Here is a 24116-nt window from a genome sequence, read left to right on the forward strand (position 1 = left end):
CGTCCTTTCGGCTTTGGCCCAGCCACTTCATCAGCTCTGAATCTACTTGTACTTGTCCTCCGCTCTTCCTCAGGAGCATGTTGGACGCCTTCCGACCTGAGGGGCTCATCTTCCAGCATCATAACTTTTATATGCCTGTTGTCTTTGTCCGTGGGGTTTTCTTGGCAGGGATACTGGAGTGGCTTGCCAGTTCCTGCTCCAGGTGGATCACGTTTGGTCAAAACTCTCCACTATGACCTATCCATCTTGGGTGGCCCTGCACGGCATAGCTCATAGCTTCTCTGAGTTATTCAAGCCCCTTCGCCACAGCAAGGCAGTGATCCATCCTTTGTATCTTAACCTTATTTATTAACCTATCTCTTGTTCTTTCCCCTAGCTGACAACCTTCCTGGGATCCCTATTCTTGGGCAACATCTTATCAATTTGTGCCAGCCATGTTGTTCTGTTTTTTTTTTTTAAGCAGTCTATATACACTTTTCTAAATAATTAATTAAATCACACAGGGGTTTGTTTCATTTTGTTAATTCTCCATCGCCTGGTTTAAATAAACTGAACAAACAAAAGCCACTCACCTATGAAGTTATTCCACTCCGTGTCCAGCTCGCCTTGGTTGGCGAGGCAGCCCCTCATGACGTTGAAACAGTAGTTGTAACATGGCTTGACAGCAACTAGGCCTTGGCAGTACGGACAGTACATCATCTTTAGCAAGGCTTGGACCCCCTGTGGTGTGGGGTTGACCTTTGCAGAGAACAAAAATAAAAGCATGGGTGGAGGGGCCGGGAGAAGAACCACAGACAGAACTGTTATTATTGTCTTTAACATTTATAAAGCGCCTACTATTTTCTAAGAACTGATACCAAAAGATACAGCAGACTCACTATCTAATAGACACAGCACAAAAGGGAAAAGGAACAGGGTGGGACAAGGAAAGCAAGAGCAGGACCAGCTGCTCCTTCACCAGCTCATGGATGGGGCCACACTGGTCTCCCCCACCCCTTGCCATGAAGCAAAGCAGCTGGAGGAGAGAAGGTGCGCAGAGGCTGGAGAAAGGACTGTGAAGGAAGGAGTACAGTGGTACCTTGAGTTACAAACGCCTCAGGTTACAAACGCTTCAGGTTACAAACTCCACTAACCTGGAAGAGTTACCTCAAGTTGAGAACTTTGCCCCAGGATGAGAACGGAAATCATGTGCTGGTGGCGCAGCGGCAGCAGCTAGAGGCCCCATTAGTGAAAGTATGCCTCTAGTTAAGAACAGTTTCAGGTGCATTCAAGAGTATTAAAAGAACTGGCAGATGTGATCTCAGAACCACTGGCAGTCATCTTTGAGAATTCCTGGAGAACAGGCGAAGTCCTGGCAGACTGGAGGAGGGCAAATGTTGTCCCTATTTTCAAAAAGGGGGAAAGAGAGGACCCAAATAATTATCGCCCAGTCAGTCTGACATCAATACCAGGGAAGATTCTGGAGCAGATCATTAAGCAAACTGTCTGTGAGCACCTAGAAAGGAATGCTGTGATCACCAATAGTCAGCATGGATTTCTGAAAAATAAGTCATGTCAGACTAACCTGATCTCATTTTTTGACAGAATTACAAGCCTGATAGATGAAGGGAACACAGTGAATGTAGCCTACCTTGATTTCAGCAAGGCATTCAACAAGGTGCCCCATGATATTCTTGTAAAGTAGCTGGTAAAATGTGGACTTGACTATGCTACCACTCAGTGGATTTGTAACTGGCTGACTGACCGAACCCAAAGGGTGCTCATCAATGGTTCCTCTTCATCCTGGAGAAGAGTGACTAGTGGGGTGCCACAGGGTTCTGTCTTGGGCCCGGTCTTATTCAACATCTTTATCAACGACTTGGATGATGGATTCAAGGGCATCCTGATCAAATTTGCGGATGACACCAAACTGGGAGGGGTGGCTAACACCCCAGAGGACAGGATCAGACTTCAAAACGACCTTGACAGATTAGAGAACTGGGCCAAAACAAACAAGATGAACTTTAACAGGGAGGAATGTAAAGTATTGCACTTGGGCAAAAAAAATGAGAGGCACAAATACAAGATGGGTGACACCTGGCTTGAGAGCAGTACATGTGAAAAGGATCTAGGAGTCTTGGTTGACCACAAACTTGACATGAGCCAACAGTGTGACGCGGCAGCTAAAAAAGCCAATGCAATTCTGGGCTGCATCAATAGGAGTATAGCATCTAGATCAAGGGAAGTAATAGTGCCACTGTATTCTGCTCTGGTCAGACCTCACCTGGAGTACTGTGTCCAGTTCTGGGCACCACAATTCAAGAAGGACACTGACAAACTGGAACGTGTCCAGAGGAGGGCAACCAAAATGGTCAAAGGCCTGGAAACGATGCCTTATGAGGAACGGCTAAGGGAGCTGGGCATGTTTAGCCTGGAGAAGAGGAGGTTAAGGGGTGATATGATAGCCATGTTCAAATATATAAAAGGATGTCATATAGAGGAGGGAGAAAGGTTGTTTTCTGCTGCTCCAGAGAAGCGGACACGGAGCAATGGATCAAAACTACAAGAAAGAAGATTCCACCTAAACATTAGGAAGAACTTCCTGACAGTAAGAGCTGTTTGACAGTGGAATTTGCTGCCAAGGAGTGTGGTGGAGTCTCCTACTTTGGAGGTCTTTAAGCAGAGGCTTGACAACCATATGTCAGGAGTGCTCTGATGGTGTTTCCTGCTTGGCAGGGGGTTGGACTCGATGGCCCTTGTGGTCTATTCCAACTCTATGATTCTATGATTCTAGGTTAAGAACAGACCTCCGGAACAAATTAGGTTCGTAACTAGAGGTACCGCTGTAATCCTATTTGTCATCTTTGGGACCCCCTGGGAATTTCACCAAACCAACTGTAGCCTGGAACCGGGTGCATGCAGTGCAGATCATGTGAGGAGCCCAAGGAAGCTCTGCAAGACCTGGATGCCTGCCCATAATCTCTAGAGTGACAGACTAGGGCGCTGTCAGCATGTTCCAAGATGTCCACAAGGGTATCTTTGGTTCTAAAATTCCTTTATATTTACCCCATATTTTATAGAGCGATCTCCTTATTACATGACTAAGAAAACCCTTGTGGACCTTCACCTTTTCATATATTAGATAGGCCAAACCGGTTGTTGTGCCCCTCAAGGTCCAACACATCCGTATCTTTTAAGGTGATCCATTCTTTTAGCCATACCAATCCCGCTGCTACATGGTATAATTCCAGATCCAGTAGTCCAAATCCCCCTCTCTTCCTTTTGTCTATCAGTACCTGATGTTTGATTCTCGGTTTATTTCCTTTCCAGAGAAATCTGGCTAATTCCTTTTTCCAATCCTGGAAACATTTCATTCCTCCTAAAATTGGTAGAGTTTGAAACAAAAAAAATCATTTTGGGCAGAATGTTCATTTTTACTACTGAGATTCTTCACAAAAGGGAGAGATGGAGTTTGGTCCAATTTTCCATATCCTTTTTTATGTCTTTCCATGTTTTAATATAGTTATCTTCGTAGAGATTTATATTTTTATTTGAAATCCAAATCACCAGATACTTGACCTTATTTTTAATTTCCAGACCTATTCTTTCTTGTAATTCAAATTTCTCTTCCTGTGTTAAATTTTTAGTAAATAACTTTGTTTTCTGGTGGTTTATCTTCAGGCCCATTAATTTCCCATATTTTATGATTAAATCAATAGCCGCTGGAACGCTTTGAATCGGATCCTGTGTTGTTATAATTATATCATCAGCAAATGCTCTGATTTTATTAGATTTCTCTCCAGTTGCTTTTCCTTTTATATTTTCCTCTTTTCTGATGTTATGTAACAGCAGTTCCAAAGCTAATATAAATAACAGGGGTGACAAAGGGCACCCCTGACTGGTTCCTTTAGTAATGGTGATATTGTCTGTTAGGTTGCCATTTATTATTAATCTTGCTTTTTGTTGTTCGTATATTGCCTCTATTCCTTTTCTAAATTTTGTTCCTAGACCCATTACCTCTGGTTGTTTATTCATATAATACCACAAGACATTGTTGAAGGCCTTTTCTGCATCAAGTAATAATAGGGCTGCTTTTTTACCGTTTTTGGCTTCTAGGTATTCTAAAATGTACACAATATTTCTGGTGTTCGCCGAGATTTGTCTTCCTGGGAGAAACCCGGACTGGTTTGGATGTATGATTTCATTGATTGCTTCTTTAAGTCTGTTTACCAATATATTGGCAAAAAAATTATAATCACAATTTAAGAGTGATATTGGCCTGTAATTGGATATTGACCCCGGGTCACCTCCCTGTTTGGGTATTAATGTTACGTAGGCTTCCTTCCATGAGTCTGGAATCTTTCCTTTATTGAGGATATTATTCATTACTTCAACTAGTGGAATTGTTAGGATTTCCTCCATTTTTTTTTTTGTAGAATTCTGCTGGAAGACCGTCTGAACCAGGTGTTTTCCCTATTTTAATTTTCTTGATTGCATTCCTGATTTCTAGTACTGTTATCGAAGAGTCTAGCATTTGTATTATCTATCTATCTATCTATCTATCTATCTATCTATCTATCTATCTATCTATCTCTGGGATTTTCTGTTGATATAGGTAGTTGTCTACTTTTAAATCTTTGTCCTTTTTATATAGATTTTCGTAATATTTTTTTAAATTTTTGTATTACCACTTCCAGTTGGCTCACCCGATTATGGCGGACAGGAGTTCTTTCGTGGAAAGAGCACCGGCGCTTTGAAGAAAGGGGAGAGCCGCTAGAGCGCATCGGCACCCCGAAAAACCCTCAGATCGAGCGTTCTGAGGACCTGGAGTTCCTGTGGGTGCCGGGAACGACTCCCTCGCTCCCCAGTAAGCTCTAAAAAGAGTGTCGAGTGCGGGACTTCCGGGGTGGTGCCTCCGATGATGGCGGACTCCCTCTGAACAGGAGGGACAAGCTCCGCATGAAACGGGTCCTTACCGCTGCAGCGTAGCGGGGACCCTTCTGGAAATCACAGGCGGATGAAGCCTGTGACCGTGGGACTCGGCGGGCACCTTTAGCGCCCCCCAACCCACTAAGGAACCCAGAAACGGGCTCCGAAGTGAAGAGGGGGAAGTGGCGCTGTGCTGTGAGTCGACTGCTTTTTCTGCGGAGCGAAGCCGCATAGCTGTCATCGGAGAGCGCTGCCTTCTTCCTGGGACAATTTGGCACTAAAATAACTAACCGTGAGTACTGGAACATTAAATATCTGGATTTTAAACAAGCACTGGCGAAGTTAAAGGAATCTGGACTTTAAAATTTACCCCAATTTGGTACTGAAACGGAAAGAGCTAAACAGGAAGTCGCCTTTCCGTTCCCTTGTGTTATAACAAAGCAAAGACAATGCAAACTAGAGCCTTAAAAATCTCTCTTAAAAGATCGTCTTTCACCATTTAAAACAGTGGAACCCCCCTTCGGAAGCAGGAGAAGAAGGGGGTCTTTTTATTGACTTGTTAAAACCTGCAGAAATAAAGTGAAAGTAAAGTAAATTTCCACCGTCCTGCCCCTGGAGCGGGGGGTCAGATTTGACGTTTGAAGCTCATTGACCAGAAAGAAATACTTTGACAGATAGTTAAAAGGAGGGAAACATTGTGACTCCATTGTTTCTTTTCGCTTTCAAAAAGAAAAGAAAAGAAAAGAAAATGGACAGAATATTTTGAGGAAGATACTTTGTTCCTTAGGTACTCGAGGTAAAGAACAATCGGAAGTTTCTCCCCCTAGAGGGGAGCCATGAAACTGTAACCTGGGAACTGCAATTGTTTACTGATTTCGATCGTGGGAAGAGTTCTGTGACCTTGTAAGACAATGACTTCAGAAGCACTGTTGGGTGCTCTCTGCAACATAAGCGCCCTATTGGACCAATTAAGTCAGAAGATGGACTTTATGACAAAAGCTGCCAGTGCTCTTGATCAGGCAGTGGAAAATCATAAGGAGCCCATTCAGGAATTAAAACAGGAGTGTGCTAAGACAGAACAACGAAAAGAAGAGGACTTTGTTGAATCTTGGGAGCCAGAGATGGAGGGACTTTTGGCCCAGCAGGAAAATGAGCCTTTGGATTTGAAAGATAAAGTCTTGATTGGACTAGAATTGGGGGGTTGGTCTGAACCCCCTATGTTGGGAGGTTTGGACTTTCAGAGCCCGGAAATGGGCTGTCAGAGATTTGGAGTGGTTGAGCTTTTTAAGTTTGGAGGGAATCTGAAACATGCTGTAAAACATTACATGGAGCTTAGTCTGGACTATGCGAAAGGGGCTGATTTGTCGAAAAGGGTAAAAAATACTACAAGGCTGGAGTTCCTGCGACTGAAAGGAACAAATGAAGAAGAGCTGCGAAAGGGACATGGAAGAGATCTGAGGGCCTCGGATATAAGGGCACCAGGTTAATGCGCTAGACTAATGGGGGAAAAAGACTGACAACCCGGGGGAGGGGACGCTGGAAGAAGTTTGAATTGAACTTTTTTATTATATTATAACTATTATTAGAAAAGTTTTATGAATGTTGGGAAAATGCTGAAATGAAATTAATTGGCTCTGGCTAAAATATTTAAAGAATCTGGTAAAAGGGTTGATTTTGAGGAATTCTTAAAAAAAAGAGATTTGAGTTGTAAACTTTAAGTTTGTTTTTAAAAGATAAAATGAGATTAGAGTAAGAAAACATAGTGATAAAATATTATGAACTATGGAAAGGATTTGCTGGGACAATTACCAATCAAGAAACAAGAGATGGGAGGGGGAGGAGGTCAGGGAAAGAAGGTAATGAAATCTGGAGAATTTGGAAAAAATGGTTTTATTGTTTCTTTTTCCTTTTGTGTTTTTATTTTTATTTTTCTTTCCTTTTTTGTAACTTTGTCTTTTTTGTGTATTTTTTTAAAAAAAAATTCCTGTGTTTCAATAAATATCATTTTTTTAAAAAAGAGTGCCGAGTGCGAGTGGGGTTGGAGACGGTGACACTGGGGAATCAACTCACTTACTTGAAAGCGTGAAGCTCTGAGTCTGGCAATCGTGAGCGGCCAATTCCTCCAAAGAAAAAATGGACTTAACCTTTCTGAAAATCACGAGTAAAGTAACTCAAATTGGATTTAAAAATTGGGAAGGAAAGGGATTTAAAAACGGAGGTCGATCCCTTCTGCTGAAGCAAAAGTGAAAGCAGCTAACGTTACCAAAAGCCGCAACTTCAACTTTATTCTTTTAGAAACTTTCAAGTGTACTAATTACCCCCTCTCTAGCAGGGGGAAGGGGGGGAAAGACAAAAAGTAATTTCCCTGCAGAAGAACTTGGGAATTGTTTAAAATGTTATATCTTCTTTGTGGAAGCAGACCTTGCGGGAGAGGGAAGGCTAGACTCCATTGTGACGTAACAAAGGAATCAAATACTTTCAACCTTCGTTTTCCGTTTTGGGGAATATAAAGTAATCACAGCTGCCAGAACTCAAAAAAATCTGGAACTGTATCTCTATCCTCTGGTTACTAAGTTAAAGGCTTGAAATAAACTTTTGGGGACTTGGTTGGAGTAAATAAAAAGGTTTGTACAGATTGAAAGACTGTGGGGAGGAAAGACTCTTATTTTGGAGTGGGGGCTATTGAAAGCTGGGAACTCAGTCTGTTTATCTCACTATCTCCCCCTTGTGACTGTAGTTGACTTTGGGGGGGGGGAGAGAAAGTGTTGGGAAAATGCACCAAGGCAAAAGCCAGCTCCAGATGGCTGGAATGCAAAACAGGATGCTGTTGTTTTGCAGATGTACTGTTGAAGAAAAGGTGGAGCCTATTCTCTGTACTGAGCACCGGATGTTAGCTCAGAGTGTCATGTGACGTGTGCTGGAAGTACAGGGGAGGAGTTGAGTCTCTTCTGATGGAGTCTGAAGGGAACGGTCGCATTTCTATGTACTGCTGAGTGACAGGAATAAAACATGTAGAAAGGACTCCTGTCTGTCTCATTTCCCCTCCCTGGGAGATTGCAGGGAGGGAGACAAGAAGAGGAAAGCAGAGGGTGTGTTCTATCTCACGTCTAATGAGAAGAATCGCCGGGTTTGTTTACCTAGCCTGCCGGGGTCGCAGACGGATGGTAAACACAGTATCTCGCTCAATTGCCTCGGGGGAGGCCAGGTACCTCTGCCTGTGAGCCAAGAGAAAGAATGGATGGGGGAGACAAAGGAGACAAGGCAGAGAAGCCTGAGAGACCAGAGAAAGCAAAAATTAAACCAAGAAGAGACTCTAGAGCACCAACATTTGAAGAATCTGTAATGCAACTTCTTCAGGAAATTAAAACAGAAGTAAGAGGGAACCAAAAAACTATTCAAGATTTGAGGAACAACTTTGTTGAACTGAAGCAGGACCTGAAGACAGTGAAATCAGATATTACTTCACATGAGGCAAGAATTACACAATTGGAAATGGTAAGGGTCCGGGACTTAGAAACTGTACAACAGGAAGCACAAAATTCAATTGTGTTTCTTCAATTGAAGGAGAAGGAGGCTCATTTGAGATTGAGAGGGGTAGTCCAGAAGGAGCAGGACAACTTGTGGGGCTGGCTTATTGAAGAATTTTCAACTTACTGGGAGATCTCAAAAGAAGAATTAAATTTGTGGATCGACAAAGCATACAGATTTGGCCCTAAAAAGGATTCTAAAATCACACATGACTGTATGGTGATTTTTAAAACAAAAGAACAAAGAGACATTCTATTAGGGCACCATTATAAAAAAGTTTAAAAATTAAGGGCAAAGCGGTGATTTTGTTCAAGGAAGTCCCAAGACATTTTTTATCTTTGAGAAACAACTACACAGATCTGGCAACTGCTCTAAGGAAGAAAAGTATTTTCTTCAGGTGGGAATTCCCAGAGGGTCTCTCCTTCAAATTCCAAGGGAGGAAACAAAAAAATCAGAACTGTAGGAGAGAAAGAGAGATTTCTGGAGAAAAACGCAAAAAAACTTGGTTTGGAAAGTTCCCGTTCTTTGGGTGCTGGGGCCAAAGGCCCCTAAAAAACTAAGATGTCTTTAAAAATTTACTCCTGGAATGTTAATGGCTTAAACTCCCCGAAAAAAGAGGCCAAGTTTTTCATACTTTGGCGAGACATAATTTGGATATAATTTGCTTGCAAGAAACATGTTACAAGACTGCATAGAAAAATTTTACAGAATAAAAAACTTGGTCAGGACTTTATTTCATCAGGCAAGGTTAAAAAAAGAGGAGTGTTTTTTTATGTTAAAGAAAAATGGAACCCCAAGTTGTTGTTTAAGGATGAGGAAGGGAGATACATTGCCGTGGAAATTACAGCACAAGGCGATAAATATATTTTACTGGGAATTTATGCACCAAATGATGGAAAAGTGGATTTTTAAAGAAATCTGGATTTAAAGCTTAATGATTACCTGGATTACAAAATAATATTAATGGGAGATTTGAATGGAGTAGTCTCCACACTTATGGATGAATCACAAGAGCAGAAAGTACAAAATGCAGGTAGACTCCCAAAATTGTTTTTTGATATGGTAGACAAATATGATCTGTCAGATATATGGAGACTATGAAATCCTATAGAGAAAGATTACACTTTTTTCTCAAATTCGTCCCGGACATTTTCAAGAATCGACTTCCTATGGATCACCAGGGATTTAGATCCAAGGGTAACAAAAATCCAAATATGTCCTAGAACATGCTCTGATCATAATGCAGTGTTATTGGAACTGAAATTGTGTCTGCAGGGCTCCTTCAGATGGAGGATGAACGATGGGTTGTTGAGGAATGAACAGGTGGTGGGAAAGGCCCAAAAGACTCTAAAAGACTATTTTGAATTAAATATAAATACAGAGGTAGAAACAAGAGTCATTTGGGATGCTAGTAAAGCTGTGATGAGAGGATTCCTCATACAACAGAATGCTATAAAGAAAAAGATACAAAATTGTAATAATAATAATAGGGGTTGCTCGTGCGTAAGTTGCCGCCACTCCCGGCTAGGTTGCCTGGTTAAACCTTTTCTGTCCGGACAGCCCTTCACTTCGTGGCTGTTTCAGTCCCTAGCAGAATCCGTCAGTGGGCGTTTCTTAAACCTTTTACAGCATAAAAGCTGTTTGACGCCAAGTCTCCTCCTACTCTCCCTGCGCGGAAGTCTTCTGCGCAGGGAGGGTGTGGGTAGCGGAGGACCCGTGCTCTCCCCGCTGGTCTCCGGCGAGGAGTCCTGGAGCCCTCTCGCCAATTCCCCCATCTGCCCCCCTTTATCCCTGGTGTTACGCTGATTTCCTTCCCCAGCTGATGAGCTGCCTCTCTCACTACTGGGCCCTTCTCCAGCATCACTTGGGAGCCTTGCCTCCGCCTCTGGCTCCGATGTCAGTTCCCTGACATCCACCTCCCCCCCAGGACCCCCTCCACTTCCGGCCCGACCTTTTGATCCAACTTCGTCCCTTTCCTCGGCCGACGATGCGGGGAACCCCCGGAAGGAGCTGTCGCCATCCTCTGAGGATTCAAAACACGCTTCCCACCCGCTCCGATCCCTTCCCACGGGGTGGGCCTCCCAGTCTGATTCTTCTTCCTCTGAAGCCTCTCCTCCCTCCTCTTCGGATGCAGAAAAACCCACAAAATCCTCTTCATCGTCTGTGGTTCCAAATTGATCCTCCCAGAATCTCGCTAGTGGTTTAGGTTTGTCCGGGAACAGGCTGTGGAATTCCTCCACAAGATACCCGTCATTGATTGCCTCCGCGGGAGCCCACGTGTTTTCCGACCCGGGTTCTCCCTCCCAAGCTACCAAGTACTCCACCTGGCGTCCTCGCCACCTTGAATCGAGTATTTCCGTGGCCAGGTTGTGGTGTTCCCTCTCTTCTATCTGCGGGTGCGTGGTGACTTCTCCCTCTCGCCCCGGGAATTCCCGCCCCTCCCTGTACGGTGAGAGTAGGGACCTATGGAACACCGGGTGTATCTTCATGCTGTCAGGCAACTTGAGCTTGAATGCCACGGGGTTCACCTGCTGTGTTACCTCAAACGGTCCCAGCCGCCTTGGCTGCAACTTCTTGCACCCCCCCCCCCTAAAGGGTAACCCTTGGGTTGGACTTCCGGGTTAGCGCGAAAGGCTAATGGCGGATTCCCTCCGAGCTCCGGAGGGAATCGGCTCTGTAGAAGACGGGTCTTGCCGCGGCGGCTTCGCGGGGACCCTCAGAAACCACAGGCGCTGAAGCCTGTGGACTTGGTGACTCGGCGGGCACCATTTGCACCCCCCCGACCCGCGAAGAAGCCTTTTTAAAGGCTTCGGAGCGGGGGACGGAGAGTGGCGTGGTGCTGAGAGTAGACCGCTTCTTCTACGGAGTGAAGCCGCATGCCATGGCCGGAGAGCGCTGACTTCTTCCTTTGAACATTTGGACTTTAAAAGTAACAACCCTTGAGTAGTACGGAAATTGGAACTAAAAATCTTTTTTTCTGAATTTGGCACGATCGGGGGAGGTGCTAAAAGGAAGTCCGTCTCCCCTTTCTGTAGACAAATTAAAGCAAGAATTGATAACTAAGGTTGAGAGAACATCCTTCTCTTTATGGGATAAAAGCTATTAATTCCACGACTTGGCAGTATAAGTAACTTTGCTGGAGGATAAGAACTGATTTTAAGAGCTGAAGTGCAACCCCCCGGGATCCGGGAGTGATCCGCGAGAGAGCCTGCTGAGGAGACATAAAGAATTTGACAGCTGTCAAATTAGCTGTCAAAGTTGGAAAAGGGAAAAAAAATTGGTTTCTGCTATCTTTGCTGGTTATTTTTGTTACAATCTGACTTTAAACTGTTGAAAATAAAGAAGAATAGAAACAAATTAACTTGAATGTTGGATTGGAGTTGGAAGGAATTTTAAGTAACTAGAATCCCTCTAGAGGGGGTTCTGAGACATTACAATGGCTGCAGGTGGAAAAATACAAGCTGAGCTGGATAGAATGTTTTTTTCTCTTGGGAAAGTTACAAGGTCAGAGTGAAGCTTTGGCTACAAATGCTACAACTTTGAATTTAAAAGTAAACAAACTTGCTGATTGTGTCAAGGACTTGACTCAAGAAACCTATGCAGCTGAACAAGAAGAGATATGTGCTGTTTCAGAGGAGTGGGAAGGAGGAGCTGAAATGCCGCAGACGACAAAGGAGAGCCAGTGGCCTGCTAAGATAGATGCTAAGAAAAACAAGATCTGGATGATGAGAATTTGGTTTGAATTGGAGAATGAAGATTGGAGGGATCTCCCTATGGGGAGATCTGAAGACCTATGGATTACAAATCTGATCAAGGCGAAAGTTGGAGCTTTTGGGACATTTGGGACATTTGGACTTAAAAGCAACAAGAAACAAGATTTGGGCTCCACTTTTGAACATGGAGGTCTGGTTAGAAGAAACATAGACCCTATTGGGACAGAGCTTCTCCGAGACTTGATGTCTAATATAAAGGACTACCAAAAAAACCAGCAGAGAGGGACTGAGAGAGATTTGAGGGCCTCGGACGTGAGATCTCCAGGCTGATAGTTGATGGATTGATGGACATTTTTTGGGGATCGAATCCGGGAAAGGGGGGGTGAGAGTTTTGGAATCCAAAGGGTGTATAATTATATGTTGTCTTTCTGTTATTTTGTTTTGTAATTAATATAAAAATTGGGAAACCCGTGAAAGGGAATTTGGGTCGACCTTAGAAAAGGGTGTAAAGAATGAGTATTGTTGTTTAATTTGAGGTCTATAAGTTAAAATTGGTTAAGTAAGACGAATTAAGTATAATAATTGTAATGGGAATTGTAGTTGCTTGTGTGTAAGTCACCGACTTCCCTAAACTGCTTGTTGTTTAAACCTTTCCCTAACTGAAGCGCACTCCTGTGCGTCTGCTTCAGTCGCTTGGCAGAATCCGTTAGTGGGTGTTTCCCTCTCCTGCACTATCGGGGCGACTTCTCTCTCTGCTGGTCTCCGATGCCAGTTCCCTGACATCCACCTCCCTCCCAGACCCTCCTTCCTCCCCCGTCCGTTCCTGGGACGGTGAAGCTGGAAAACCTCAGAAGGAGTTGTCCTCCTCCTCAGAGGATTCAAACACCTCTCTCCACCTGCTGCCGTCTTTTTGCGCATCCTCTTCTGCCCACTCGTCTTCCTCCTCCTCGGATCTTCCCCCTTCCTCCTCTTCAGAGGGGGGAAATCCCATAAACTCCTCTTCCTCCTCCGTGTCCCCAAATTGCTCCTCCCAGAACCTTCCTAAAGGTTTGGGTTTTCTTGGGAACCTGCGATGGAACTCCTCCTGCAAATACTCATCCCTGATCTCTTCTGCTGGAACCCATGTGTTCTCGGATTCGGGTTCCCCCTCCCAAGCCACCAGATACTCCACCCGCTTTCCTCTCCACCTGGAATCAATGATCTCCGCTGCATGACTACTGAGTTCCCTTTCCTCCACCCATGGATGCATGCGTGTTTCTCTTTCTTGTCCCATAAGCTCCCTCCCTTCCCTGTACGGTGAGAGTAAGGACCTGTGGAAAACCGGGTGCAATTTCATGTTGCTGGGCAGTCTGAGTTTGAAAGCGACAGGGTTACAGGGTTCACCTGTTGTGTTACCTCAAACGGTCCCAATCGTTTGGGCCGTAGTTTCTTACACCCCCCTTTGAACGGTAACCCTTGGGTAGACAACCACACTCGGTCCCCCACTCTTATGGTTTCCCCTTCTCTGTGGTGCTTGTCCGCCTGCCTCTTGTACGCCTCCTTCGCCCTCTCCAGGTTGACCCTGAGTTGTTGGTGTAACACCTCCATTTCTTCCACAAATTGCTCGGCTGCCGGTACACTCCAGTTTCCCTCCCCCTCCCCTGGGAAAGCCCTGGGGTGACACCCATAATTGGCCATGAAAGGGCTCATCCCCGTGGACACATGTTCCGCGTTATTGTATGCAAATTCAGCCAGTGCTAGTTTGTCCACCCAATCGTTCTCCCTTTCGTTAACGTAGCAGCGCAAATACTGTTGAAGTATGCTATTGGCTCTCTCTGCTTGCCCGTTGGTCTCCGGATGTCTGGCCGTCGAGAAACTCACCTCCACTTCTAACAGGCTCATCAGTCTCCTCCAGAACCTGGAAGTGAATTGCCAGCCTCTGTCGGACAAAATCCTCAAGGGGGCGCCGTGGGGTTGTCATGAAGCTGTTTGAGTATCTTTCCTCTCAAGTCCCCTTCGGGTATGTACAACGCTCCCTTATAGTACAAAACCCCCTCCTTTACCTCAACCCCCCCCCTGAGCTTCTGCTGCATTTCGGATCTCGATCTCTCTGATTTTGGTTTGGGCGTACTGGTCATCCCTCGTCCACCCCATGAGTTCTTGCCTCCCTACCAACACTCCCCCACACCCCCATTGGTTCTCTGGTATGACATGACGTACTTCCAGTACTCCCTCTCCTTCCAAGTACTCTGGTTTGCGAGAAAGGGCGTCTGCGCGGACGTTTTCCTTCCCCGGTACGTACCTAATCTCAAAAAAAAAAAAAAACTTTGAAAACTCCTGTGCCCATCGCACTTGTCTTTGATTCAAGACACGTGCAGTTCTCCAATACTCTAGGTTCTTGTGGTCCGTGCACACCTGGATCTTGTGCTGTGCACCTATTAGAAAATGTCTCCATCGGCGAAAGGCCTCATGAATGGCCAGCAGTTCCCGATCATACACAGTGTAATTTTGTTCGGACTTATTCAGTTTCCTTGAGAAAAAGGCGCACGGCTTCCACTCTCCACGATCTCCCGGCTGAAGTAAAACAGCTCCCACCGCTCAATCTGATGCGTCCGTCTCCAGCTTCATTGGCTTCCGCAGATCTACGTGTAAGAGTTGCTCTTCCGAAGCGAAAGCCCTCTTTAGCTTCTCAAAGGACTGCTGAGCCTCCGCCGTCCATTCAAACTTCTTCTTGCTGCTTAGACAATCTGTTATGGGCGCTGTTAAGTGGGCGAAGTTCTTGATGAATTTCCTATAGAAATTCCCAAACCCCAGGAACCTCTGCACGTCCTTCCGGCTCTTGGGAGTCTTCCATTCTAACACAGCCTGCACCTTGCCTGGGTCCATGGCTAATCCCTTGTCCGACAATCTGTAACCTAGGAACTCCACCTCTCGGGCATGGAATTGGCACTTCTCCAATTTGACCCACAGCTGGTTCTCCTGCAGCCTCTTTAGCACTTCCCTGACATCTTTTACATGCTGCTCCTCGTTCTCTGAGTAGATTAGCACGTCGTCCAGGAAAGCCACGCAATTCTTGTACAGCAGGGACCCCAGCACGTGGTGCATGAATGCTTGAAATGTGCTGGAGCCTGATTGTAATCCGAAGGGCATCACAAGGTACTCAAAGGCCCCCAGAGGGGTGAACATCGTGGTTTTCCATTCATCCCCCTCCCTCACCCTTATCAAATTGTACGCCCCTCGAAGGTCCAGCTTGGTAAAAACCTTCCCTTTCCTCACTCTGGCCAGAATATCATCTATTCTAGGCATGGGGAAGGTCACTGGTTCCGACACCAGGTTTAAGGACCTGTAATCTACGACTAATCTCGGTTCTTTGGAGTCCCTTTTGTCCACAAAAAACACCGGACTGCCCCCCACCGCCCTTGATTCTCGTATGAACCCCCTCTTCAGGTTCTTGTCAATAAACTTCTGCAACTCCTGCATCTCCCTGTCTGACATGGCGTACAGCTTACCCACTGGTAACTGGGCCCCAGGGAGTAGGTTGATCTGACAGTCAAAGGGCCTGGGGGGGTAGTCTATCCGCCTCCTTCTCACCGAAGACTTCTTGCAGATCAGCATACTGAGGTGGTACCCTCCCCTTTTCCCCTGTCACCATCCCTGCCACTCTGGCCACTGCCATTCTCTGGATCTCCCCTCCGTGACAGTGCTCCATGCAATAAGCTGACCCAAAGGAGACTGTTCGCTGGTGCCACCCCACCACTGGATCATGCAATGCCAACCAACTCATGCCCAACTCACTAGGAGGTCCTGCTAGTGTGGCCACGTGAAAAGCAATTGTTTCTGTGTGTCTGGATACTCTCATCTTCATAGGAGGTGTCTGGTGGGTCACTTCTCCCCCCAGGAGTTCCCTCCCATCAATGGTTGTTACTTGCAAGGAGTGCTCCAATGGCAATAACTGGAGCTGGTGTTCCAGGGGAAATTCCCTGCTAAAAAAGTTGCAAGAGCTCCCTGAATCCAACAATGCCTTCACCTTGATTGGGTGCCCGTTTGGGAGTTCTAGCACCACCTCTATGGCGATGGCTGCCTGGGGAGGGTCTGGCTTGGGCACTTTTACTGGGTACTTGCCTGGCTGCTGTGCCCGCTCTTCGGCAGCCAAGCATTGTCGTTTCCCTGCTCCTTTTCCTCCTCCTGCTCACCACCAACTGCCCCCACCATTCCTTGCCACGCCTTCCTCTGAGGGCAGACCCTGGCGAAATGTCCCGGCTGTTGGCAGATAAAGCATTTCTTGGCGGCTTTCCCCTCCTTCTTGCGCGCCTTGCCAGCATTTGAAACCCCGCGCGCGCCTCCAATTTCCATTGGTTCCGCTGGCGGCTGAGGCGGCTCTGGCATCTCAGGAATCCAGTTGTCATGCCAACGCTCCGCTCTCCCTTCCCGCTTTTCCATCGCCCGCGTCTCTTGTCGCACTCCCACCGTGAGCGCCAACTTGGTCAGCTGGTCCATCGACTCTGGGCGGAGCGCGCGGGAAAGTTCGTCTTTTACCCAAGGGGATAGCCCTTCCTCAAACAACATTTGCACTGGTTCCGAACCCAGTTCCCACCCAAGTTTATGGATCAACATGGCAAAACGTGACCAGTATTCTCTCACTGATTGGTTCCCTTGTTTGCAACTCATCAGCTCCTTGCGCGTCACGCTCAGCTCCACTTGACTCGAGAACATATGGTCCATGGCGCTGAAAAACTTCCTAAGGTCCTTTAGCGCGGCATTTTCGGACGCCATCAAGGGTGGAACCCATTCCCTGCCCCCCCCCGAAGGTGTCTAATCACAAAAGCGACCCAACCCCCCACGTCCACAAAATCATCAAACTGCAGGTCCAGTGCATACTGTCTTAAATGTGTTACACTCTCTGGGATTGCCCCCAAACTTCTGCACTAGTCCCGGTACCTTCCTCACGATGGGGGTGGCTTTCCCCTGGGCATCCTGAGTCCTCCTTTCATCCAGTCGTGCCGCCAGAACCGCCAGCTGTTGTTCCAACTCTCTGTTTCTCTCCTCCAGAGATGGTCCGCCCCGGCTCCTTCCTCAGCGCCTACTCCTCCGGTTAGACTCATGACGGTGCCCCTTTTTGATTGTTCCGCACAAGCAACATGAGGGACTAACGGATTGCTGTAATGGGAATTGTAGTTGCTTGTGTGTAAGTCACCGACTTCCCTAAACTGCTTGTTGTTTAAACCTTTCCCTAACTGAAGCGCACTCCTGTGCGTCTGCTTCAGTCGCTGGCAGAATCCGTTAGTGGGTGTTTCCTAAATTTTTTTCAACATAAGAATTCCTTGACAGCCAGTCTCCGCCTAGCCTCTCTGCGCGGAAGCCTTCTGCGCAGAGTAGGCGTGCCCAGTGGTGGTCCGGCACTCTCCCCGCTGATCTCACTGGAAGAGTCCCTAAGCCTTCCCTCCAAAGTGCTCTCATTCCCTACTTCCTTCTTGGTGTCCCCTTGATTCCCTTCCCCCTCGGAAACCCTCTCTCTCCTTGCTGGTTCCCTCTCCTGCACTATCGGGGCGACTTCTCTCTCTGCTGGTCTCCGATGTCAGTTCCCTGACAATAATAATAAGGTAAAGGCTGGGGACAAGAACTTGCTGAGCTAACTATTGGAACTGGAATACAAGAAGGGGAGGTGTGGGGAAGTCAGGGAAAGATGTTAAGAAAATAAGGATTTGAAACTATACTTGTTATTTGTGTTGTGTTTGTTCGTGTTTTTGTGTTTGTTTAAAATTTGCGAAACTTTAATAAAAATGTATATATATATATAAAAAAGGGTAACACTTAGGTTGACAACCACACCCGGTCTCCCACCCGTATGGTCTCCCCTTCCCTACGGTGCTTGTCTGCCTGCCTCTTGTAAATTTCCTTGGCCTGTTCCAAGTTCATCTTAAGTTGCTGGTGCGGGGCCTCCATTTCTTCCACAAACTGCTCTGCCGCAGGTACGCTCCACCCTTCCTCCCCACTCCCCGGGAAGGCCCTAGGGTGACACCCATAATTGGCCATGAACGGGCTCATTCCCGTGGACACATGTTCAGCGTTATTGTACGCAAATTCAGCCAGCGCTAGTTTCTCTACCCAATCGTTCTGCCTCTTGCTGACGTAGCAGCATAGGTATTGCTGGAGTATACTGTTCGCTCTTTCTGCTTGCCCGTTGGTTTCCGGGTGTCTCACCGTCGAGAAGCCCACTTCGACCTGCAGCAAGCTCATGAGCTTCCTCCAGAACCGGGAAGTAAATTGTTTCCCGCTGTCGGAGATAACCCTTTAGGGAGCCCCATGCAGCCTGAAGATGTGATCCACAAACAACCTGGCTGTTTCCTCTGCCGTGACCGCATGTGAGCAAGCTATAAAATGGCACATTTTTGTCAGTAGATCGACCACTACCATGACTGCTGTCTTCCCCCTTGACTTGGGCAAATCTGTCATAAAATCGATGGATACCACCTCCCAGGGTCTTCCCGGCATGAGTAAGGGTTCTAGTAACCCTGCGGGGGCAGCCCTCTCCCCCTTTGCCCTCTGGCAGCGGTCGCACCCCCGTACATACTCCCGTACATCTTCCCTTACCCTTGGCCACCAGAACTGCCGGGTGACAAGCAACATGGTTTTGTGTTAACCAAAGTGCCCCGCTGTTGGGCTGCCGTGGAGTTGTTTGAGTACCCTTCCCCTCAAGGTCTCCCCCGGTACGTACAGCCCCCCCCTTGTAGTACAGTAGCCCTTCCTTTTCCTCAAACCCTCCATGGTTTTCCCTTCCTTCCCGGATTTTCCTGATTTTTGTTTGAGCGAATTCGTCGTTTCTAGTAAGCCCGGCCAGTTCTCGTTTCCCAACCAACACTCCCCCCCACACCCATCGGTTCTCGGGGAACACGTGTCTGACTTCCGGCGGTCCCTCTCCTTCCATGTACTCTGGCTTCCGGGAGAGAGCATCTGCTCTTACGTTTTCCTCTCCTGGTACGTACCGGATCTTGAAGGAAAACTTGGAGAACTCCTGTGCCCATCGAATCTGTCTCTGGTTGAGTACTCGCGCAGTCCTCCAGCATTCCATGTTCTTGTGATCCGTACACACCTGGATCTTGTGCTGCGCCCCTATTAGCAGATGTCTCCATCGTCGAAATGCTGCATAAATTGCTAGCAATTCGTGGTCATACACTGTGTAGTTTTGCTCCGACTTGCTCAGCTTCCTCGAGAAAAAGGCGCACGGCCTCCAGCGCTGCTGGGCCCCTGGCTGCAACAGTACCGCTCTGATGGCTCGATCTGACGCGTCGGTCTCCAGTCTCATTGGCTTCTGCAAATCCACGTGCAGGAGCTGCTCTTCCGAAGTGAACGCCTTCTTCAGTCTTTCAAAGGATTGCTGGGCACTTTCTTTCCAGACGAATTTCTTTTTGCTACTGAGACAATCTGTGATGGGCGCTGTCAAGTGGGCGAAGTTCTTGATGAATTTCCTGTAGAAGTTGCTGAACCCTAGGAACCTCTGCACGTCCTTCTGGGTTTTGGGGGCCTTCCATTCCAGCACCGCCTGCACCTTGCTTGGGTCCATAGCTAGGCCTTTGTCTGACAACCTGTACCCCAGAAACTCGACTTCTCTGGCGTGAAACTGACATTTTTCCAGCTTGACCCACAACTGGTGCTTCTGCAGTCTCTTTAGCACTTCCCTGACGTCTCTGACATGTTGCTTCTCATTGTCCGAATAGATTAAGACGTCGTCCAAGAAGGCTACGCAGTTCTTGTACAGCAGGGACCCCAACACGTGGTGCATGAAAGCTTGAAAACAGGCGGAGCCTGACTGTAATCCAAATGGCATAACTAAGTACTCAAAGGTCCCCAGGGGGGTGAACATTGTGGTCTTCCATTCGTCTCCCTCCCTGATCCTAATCAAATTGTATGCTCCCCTGAGGTCCAGCTTGGTAAAAAAATTTCCCTGCATCACCCGTGTTAAAATGTCGTCAATCCTGGGCATTGGGAAGGTCACGGTTTCTGACACCAGGTTGACCCCCCGGTAGTCCACAACGAGCCTGGGTTGATTAGTGTCTTTTTTGTCCACAAAGAACACCGGACTGCCCCCCACCGCCTTTGATTCTCTTATGAAACCTCTTTTCAGGTTCTTGTCAATAAACTCCCGCAACTCCTTCATCTCCCTGTCCGACATGGCATACAGTTTACCCACCGGCAGCTGAGCCCCTGGGAGCAAGTTGATTTGGCAGTCATAGAATCATAGAATCATAGAGTTGGAAGAGACCACAAGGGCCATCGAGTCCAACCCCCTGCCAAGCAGGAAACACCATCAGAGCACTCCTGACATATGGTTGTCAAGCCTCTGCTTAAAGACCTCCAAAGTAGGAGACTCCACCACACTCCTTGGCAGCAAATTCCACTGTCGAACAGCTCTTACTGTCAGGAAGTTCTTCCTAATGTTTAGGTGGAATCTTCTTTCTTGTAGTTTTGATCCATTGCTCCGTGTCCGCTTCTCCGGAGCAGCAGAAAACAACCTTTCTCCCTCCTCTATGTGACATCCTTTTATATATTTGAACATGGCTATCATATCACCCCTTAACCTCCTCTTCTCCAGGCTAAACATGCCCAGCTCCCTTAGCCGTTCCTCATAAGGCATCGTTTCCAGGCCTTTGACCATTTTGGTTGCCCTCCTCTGGACACGTTCCAGTTTGTCAGTGTCCTTCTTGTCAGTGTCAGTCAAAGGGTCTATGGGGGGGGGTAGTCTATCCGCCTCCTTCTCGCTGAAGACCTCCTGCAGGTCAGCATATTGTGGTGGCACCTCCCCTTTCGGCTCCACAGCTATCCCAGCCACCCTGGCCACGGTCATCCTTGGGTCCCCCCCCCCCGACAGTGTTCCAAGCAGTAAGCTGACCCAAAGGTGACCGTCCGCTGATGCCATGCCACTACTGGATCATGTAGTGCCAGCCAGCTCATCCCTAATATTATTGGGGGTCCTGTCAGTGTGGCTACGTAAAAGGCAATGGTGTCCGTGTGCCTGGAGACCCTCATTCTCATTGGTGGGGTCTGGTGCGTCACTTCCCCTCCCAGAAGCTCCCTGCCATCAGTGGTGGTCACTTGCAAGGGAAAATCCAGGGGTCGCAGGTGGAGCTGGTGCTCTGGGGCGAAGTCCTTGCTGAAGAAATTGCAGGAGCTGCCTGAATCCAGCAGCCCCTTCACCTTGACTGGGTGCCCATTCGGGAGTTCTAGCACCACTTCTATGGCTATATGGGGGGGGGTCTGGCTGGGGCACTTCTATTGGTTGCTGGCCTGGCTGCTGTGCCCGCTGATCGGCAGCCAAGCGTTGCCGTTTCCCTGCTCCTGCCCCTTCCCCTCCTCCTCCTCACCGCCAGCAGCTCCCACCATCCCTTGCCAAGCCTTTCTTTGAGGGCAGACCCTGGCAAAATGCCCTGGCCGTTGGCAGAGGAAACACTTCTTGGTGGTTTTCCCATCCTTTCCCTCCCTCTTGCGAGCTTCACTGGAGTTTTTTTTTTTAATATATATTTATTAGCATTTTCTATAATGAAACAAAAACAAAAATAAACAACCACAAAAAAGAAAAAATATAACAAACATACAAAAATGTAAATCTTAAAAACAATTAAAAACACATAAAGTTTCAATTGCTTATTTCTTTTAACTTATTTCTCAGACCTCCTCACACCTTCCCTTCTTGTATTCCAATTCAAATTATTAGCTCAGCAAATCCTTATTACTTTTTTCTCAACTTTAACTTAATAATTTAATTTAACATATTATTATTTTACTTTTTCTCTTTCATCCATTTCCTCAATTTATTTTTGCTAACCTTATTTTCATTTAATTTAGTTCATTTTAAAAAACCAATATTACCTTATCCAAACTTAAACATCAATACTTATACATCAATACTCATTCTTAAAACATTTTTTCTAAAGTCGATCCAAATTCCCTTCCACGAATTTCCCAATTTTCATACAAATAACAAAACAAAATAAAAACAAAACAAATTATAGTTATGTACCCTTTGGATTCCCAAACTCCACCCCCCCCTTTCCCGGTTTCAGTCCCCAATAAATGTCTATCAGTCTTAATCTACTATCAGCCTGGAGATCTCACATCCGAGACTCTTAATTCTCTCTCAATTCCTCTCTGCCGGTTTTTTTTAATAGTCCTTAATATTGAACACCAAATCTCGGGGAAGCTCTGGCCCAACGGGATCCATGTTTCTTCCAACCAGACCTCCATACTTAAAAGTGGAGCCCAAATCTTGTTTCTTACTCCTTTCAAGTCCAAATGTCCCCAAAGCTCCATCTTTCACCTTAAACAAGTTTGTAATCCTTAGGTCTTCGGATCTCCACATAAGGAGATCTCTCCATTTTTCAATCTCCAGTTCTGGCCAGATTTTCCACATCAAGTTTTTATTTTCCTTTGTTGCCATCATGTCTGGCCTCAAGCTCTCCTTTGTCATCTGCAAAATTACAGCTCCTCCATCCTTTTCTTCAGGGACAACATATATCTCCTTCTCCAAATTCTCAAAGCTCTCAAGTTTCTCTTTTTGTCCAGTTGGATAGACTTCCTGATTCAAATCCTTATCAAATTCAATAATGTTATTTACTTTTAAGTCCAGAGTTGTAACATTTGTAGCCAAAACATCAATTTGGCCTTGTAACTTTCCCAAGAGAACAAAAACTCTGTCCAGTTCAGCCTGAATTTTCCCTCCTCCAGCCATTCTTGTAATGTCCCAAAACCCCCTCTAGAGGGATTTTGGTTCCTTGATAATCCTTCCAGTTCGAATCCAAAAATCAAGTTAGTTTGTATCAGCTCTTCCTTGTTTTCAACAAATTGTAAGAAAATTGTAACAATTATAACCAGCAGAAGCAACAGAAACAAAGTTCTCTTTTTCCGTCTTGACAGCCAATTTGACAGCTGTCAAACTCTTCAGTACCTCATCAACAGGCTTTCTCACGGAGCACTCCCTGGTCCGGGGGGGGGGTGGCACATCAGCTCCCAAAATTAGCTCTTCATCCTCCAGTAAAATTTCTTAAACTGCCAAACCGTGAAATTAAAATCTTTTACCAAAAAAGGGGGGGGGAGGATTCACTCGACCTTAGTTAGCAGGTCCTTGCTTTAAATTATTTACAAGGAGGGGAGGCGGACTTCCTGTTTACACCTTCCCCGATCATGCCTAATTCATAAAAAAATTCTTTACAATTCCAATTTCCATACTACTCATGGGTTGTTACTTTAAAGTCCAATTGCTCACAAGAAGAAGTCAGCGCTCTCCGACAACGGCAGTGCGGCTTCACTCCACAGGAGAAGCAGTCAACTCTCAGCACCGCGCCGCTCACCCCGTCCCTGTTCCGAAGCCTTTAAAAAGGCTCCTTCGCAGCTCGGGGGCGCAAATGGTGCCCGCCGAGTCACCACGCTCACAGGCTTCACCGCCTGTCTTTTTTAAGGGTCCCTGCGTCGCCGCAGCGGCAAGACCCGATCCTGCGGAGCCGATTCCCTCCGGAGCTCAGAGGGAATCCGCCATTAGTCGTTCGCGCTAACCCGGAAGTCTCTACCTTCACTGGAGTTTGAAACCTCTCTCTCGCGCGCACCACCTATTTCCATTGGCTCAGCCGGCGGGGAGGGCTGCCTCGGTATTTCAGGAATGCGGTAGTCATGGCAACGTTCCCCTTGTTAGGATATTTCCGTTCCACCTTAAAAGGGAGCAGGCTTTGTGAGTCACAGAGTCTGCGCATGTCCTGTTCACAGGATGTTTATGTTTGCTGTTCCTTTCGATTTTGCAGTTGGTCGGAGACACTGACTCAGAACGGTCATGTTTTCCTTTGTTCTGTTCAACGCTAAATAAAGTCTGTAAATATGCTCTTCTGTGGTGCAGCTTTCTGGCTGTGTTTTCTGCTGATAAAGAGTGTGCACGAGCCTGGAATGTGGCAGTCTATTTCTGAGGCTTCGTGGCGCTAATTGCTGGAGATCGATGGACGTCCGGCA

At 46.7% G+C, this 24116-nt stretch overlaps 1 protein-coding gene across 1 annotated transcript in view; it reads right to left on the reverse strand.

Annotated features, from left to right (window-relative positions):
• Positions 1-494: 494 nt before the first annotated feature.
• Positions 495-24116, reverse strand: part of LOC309523320 (glypican-4-like) — a 127825-nt gene continuing 104203 nt past the window's right edge. The window contains exon 2 of the mRNA XM_082207123.1: positions 495-738. Within this exon, the coding sequence (XP_082063249.1) occupies positions 541-738 (198 nt within the window). The 3' untranslated portion in view covers positions 495-540. The remainder of the gene's footprint in view (positions 739-24116) is intronic.

Source organism: Podarcis vaucheri, assembly GCF_965113315.1.
Source record: "Podarcis vaucheri genome assembly, chromosome: W".
NCBI classification, from domain to species: domain Eukaryota; kingdom Metazoa; phylum Chordata; class Lepidosauria; order Squamata; family Lacertidae; genus Podarcis; species Podarcis vaucheri.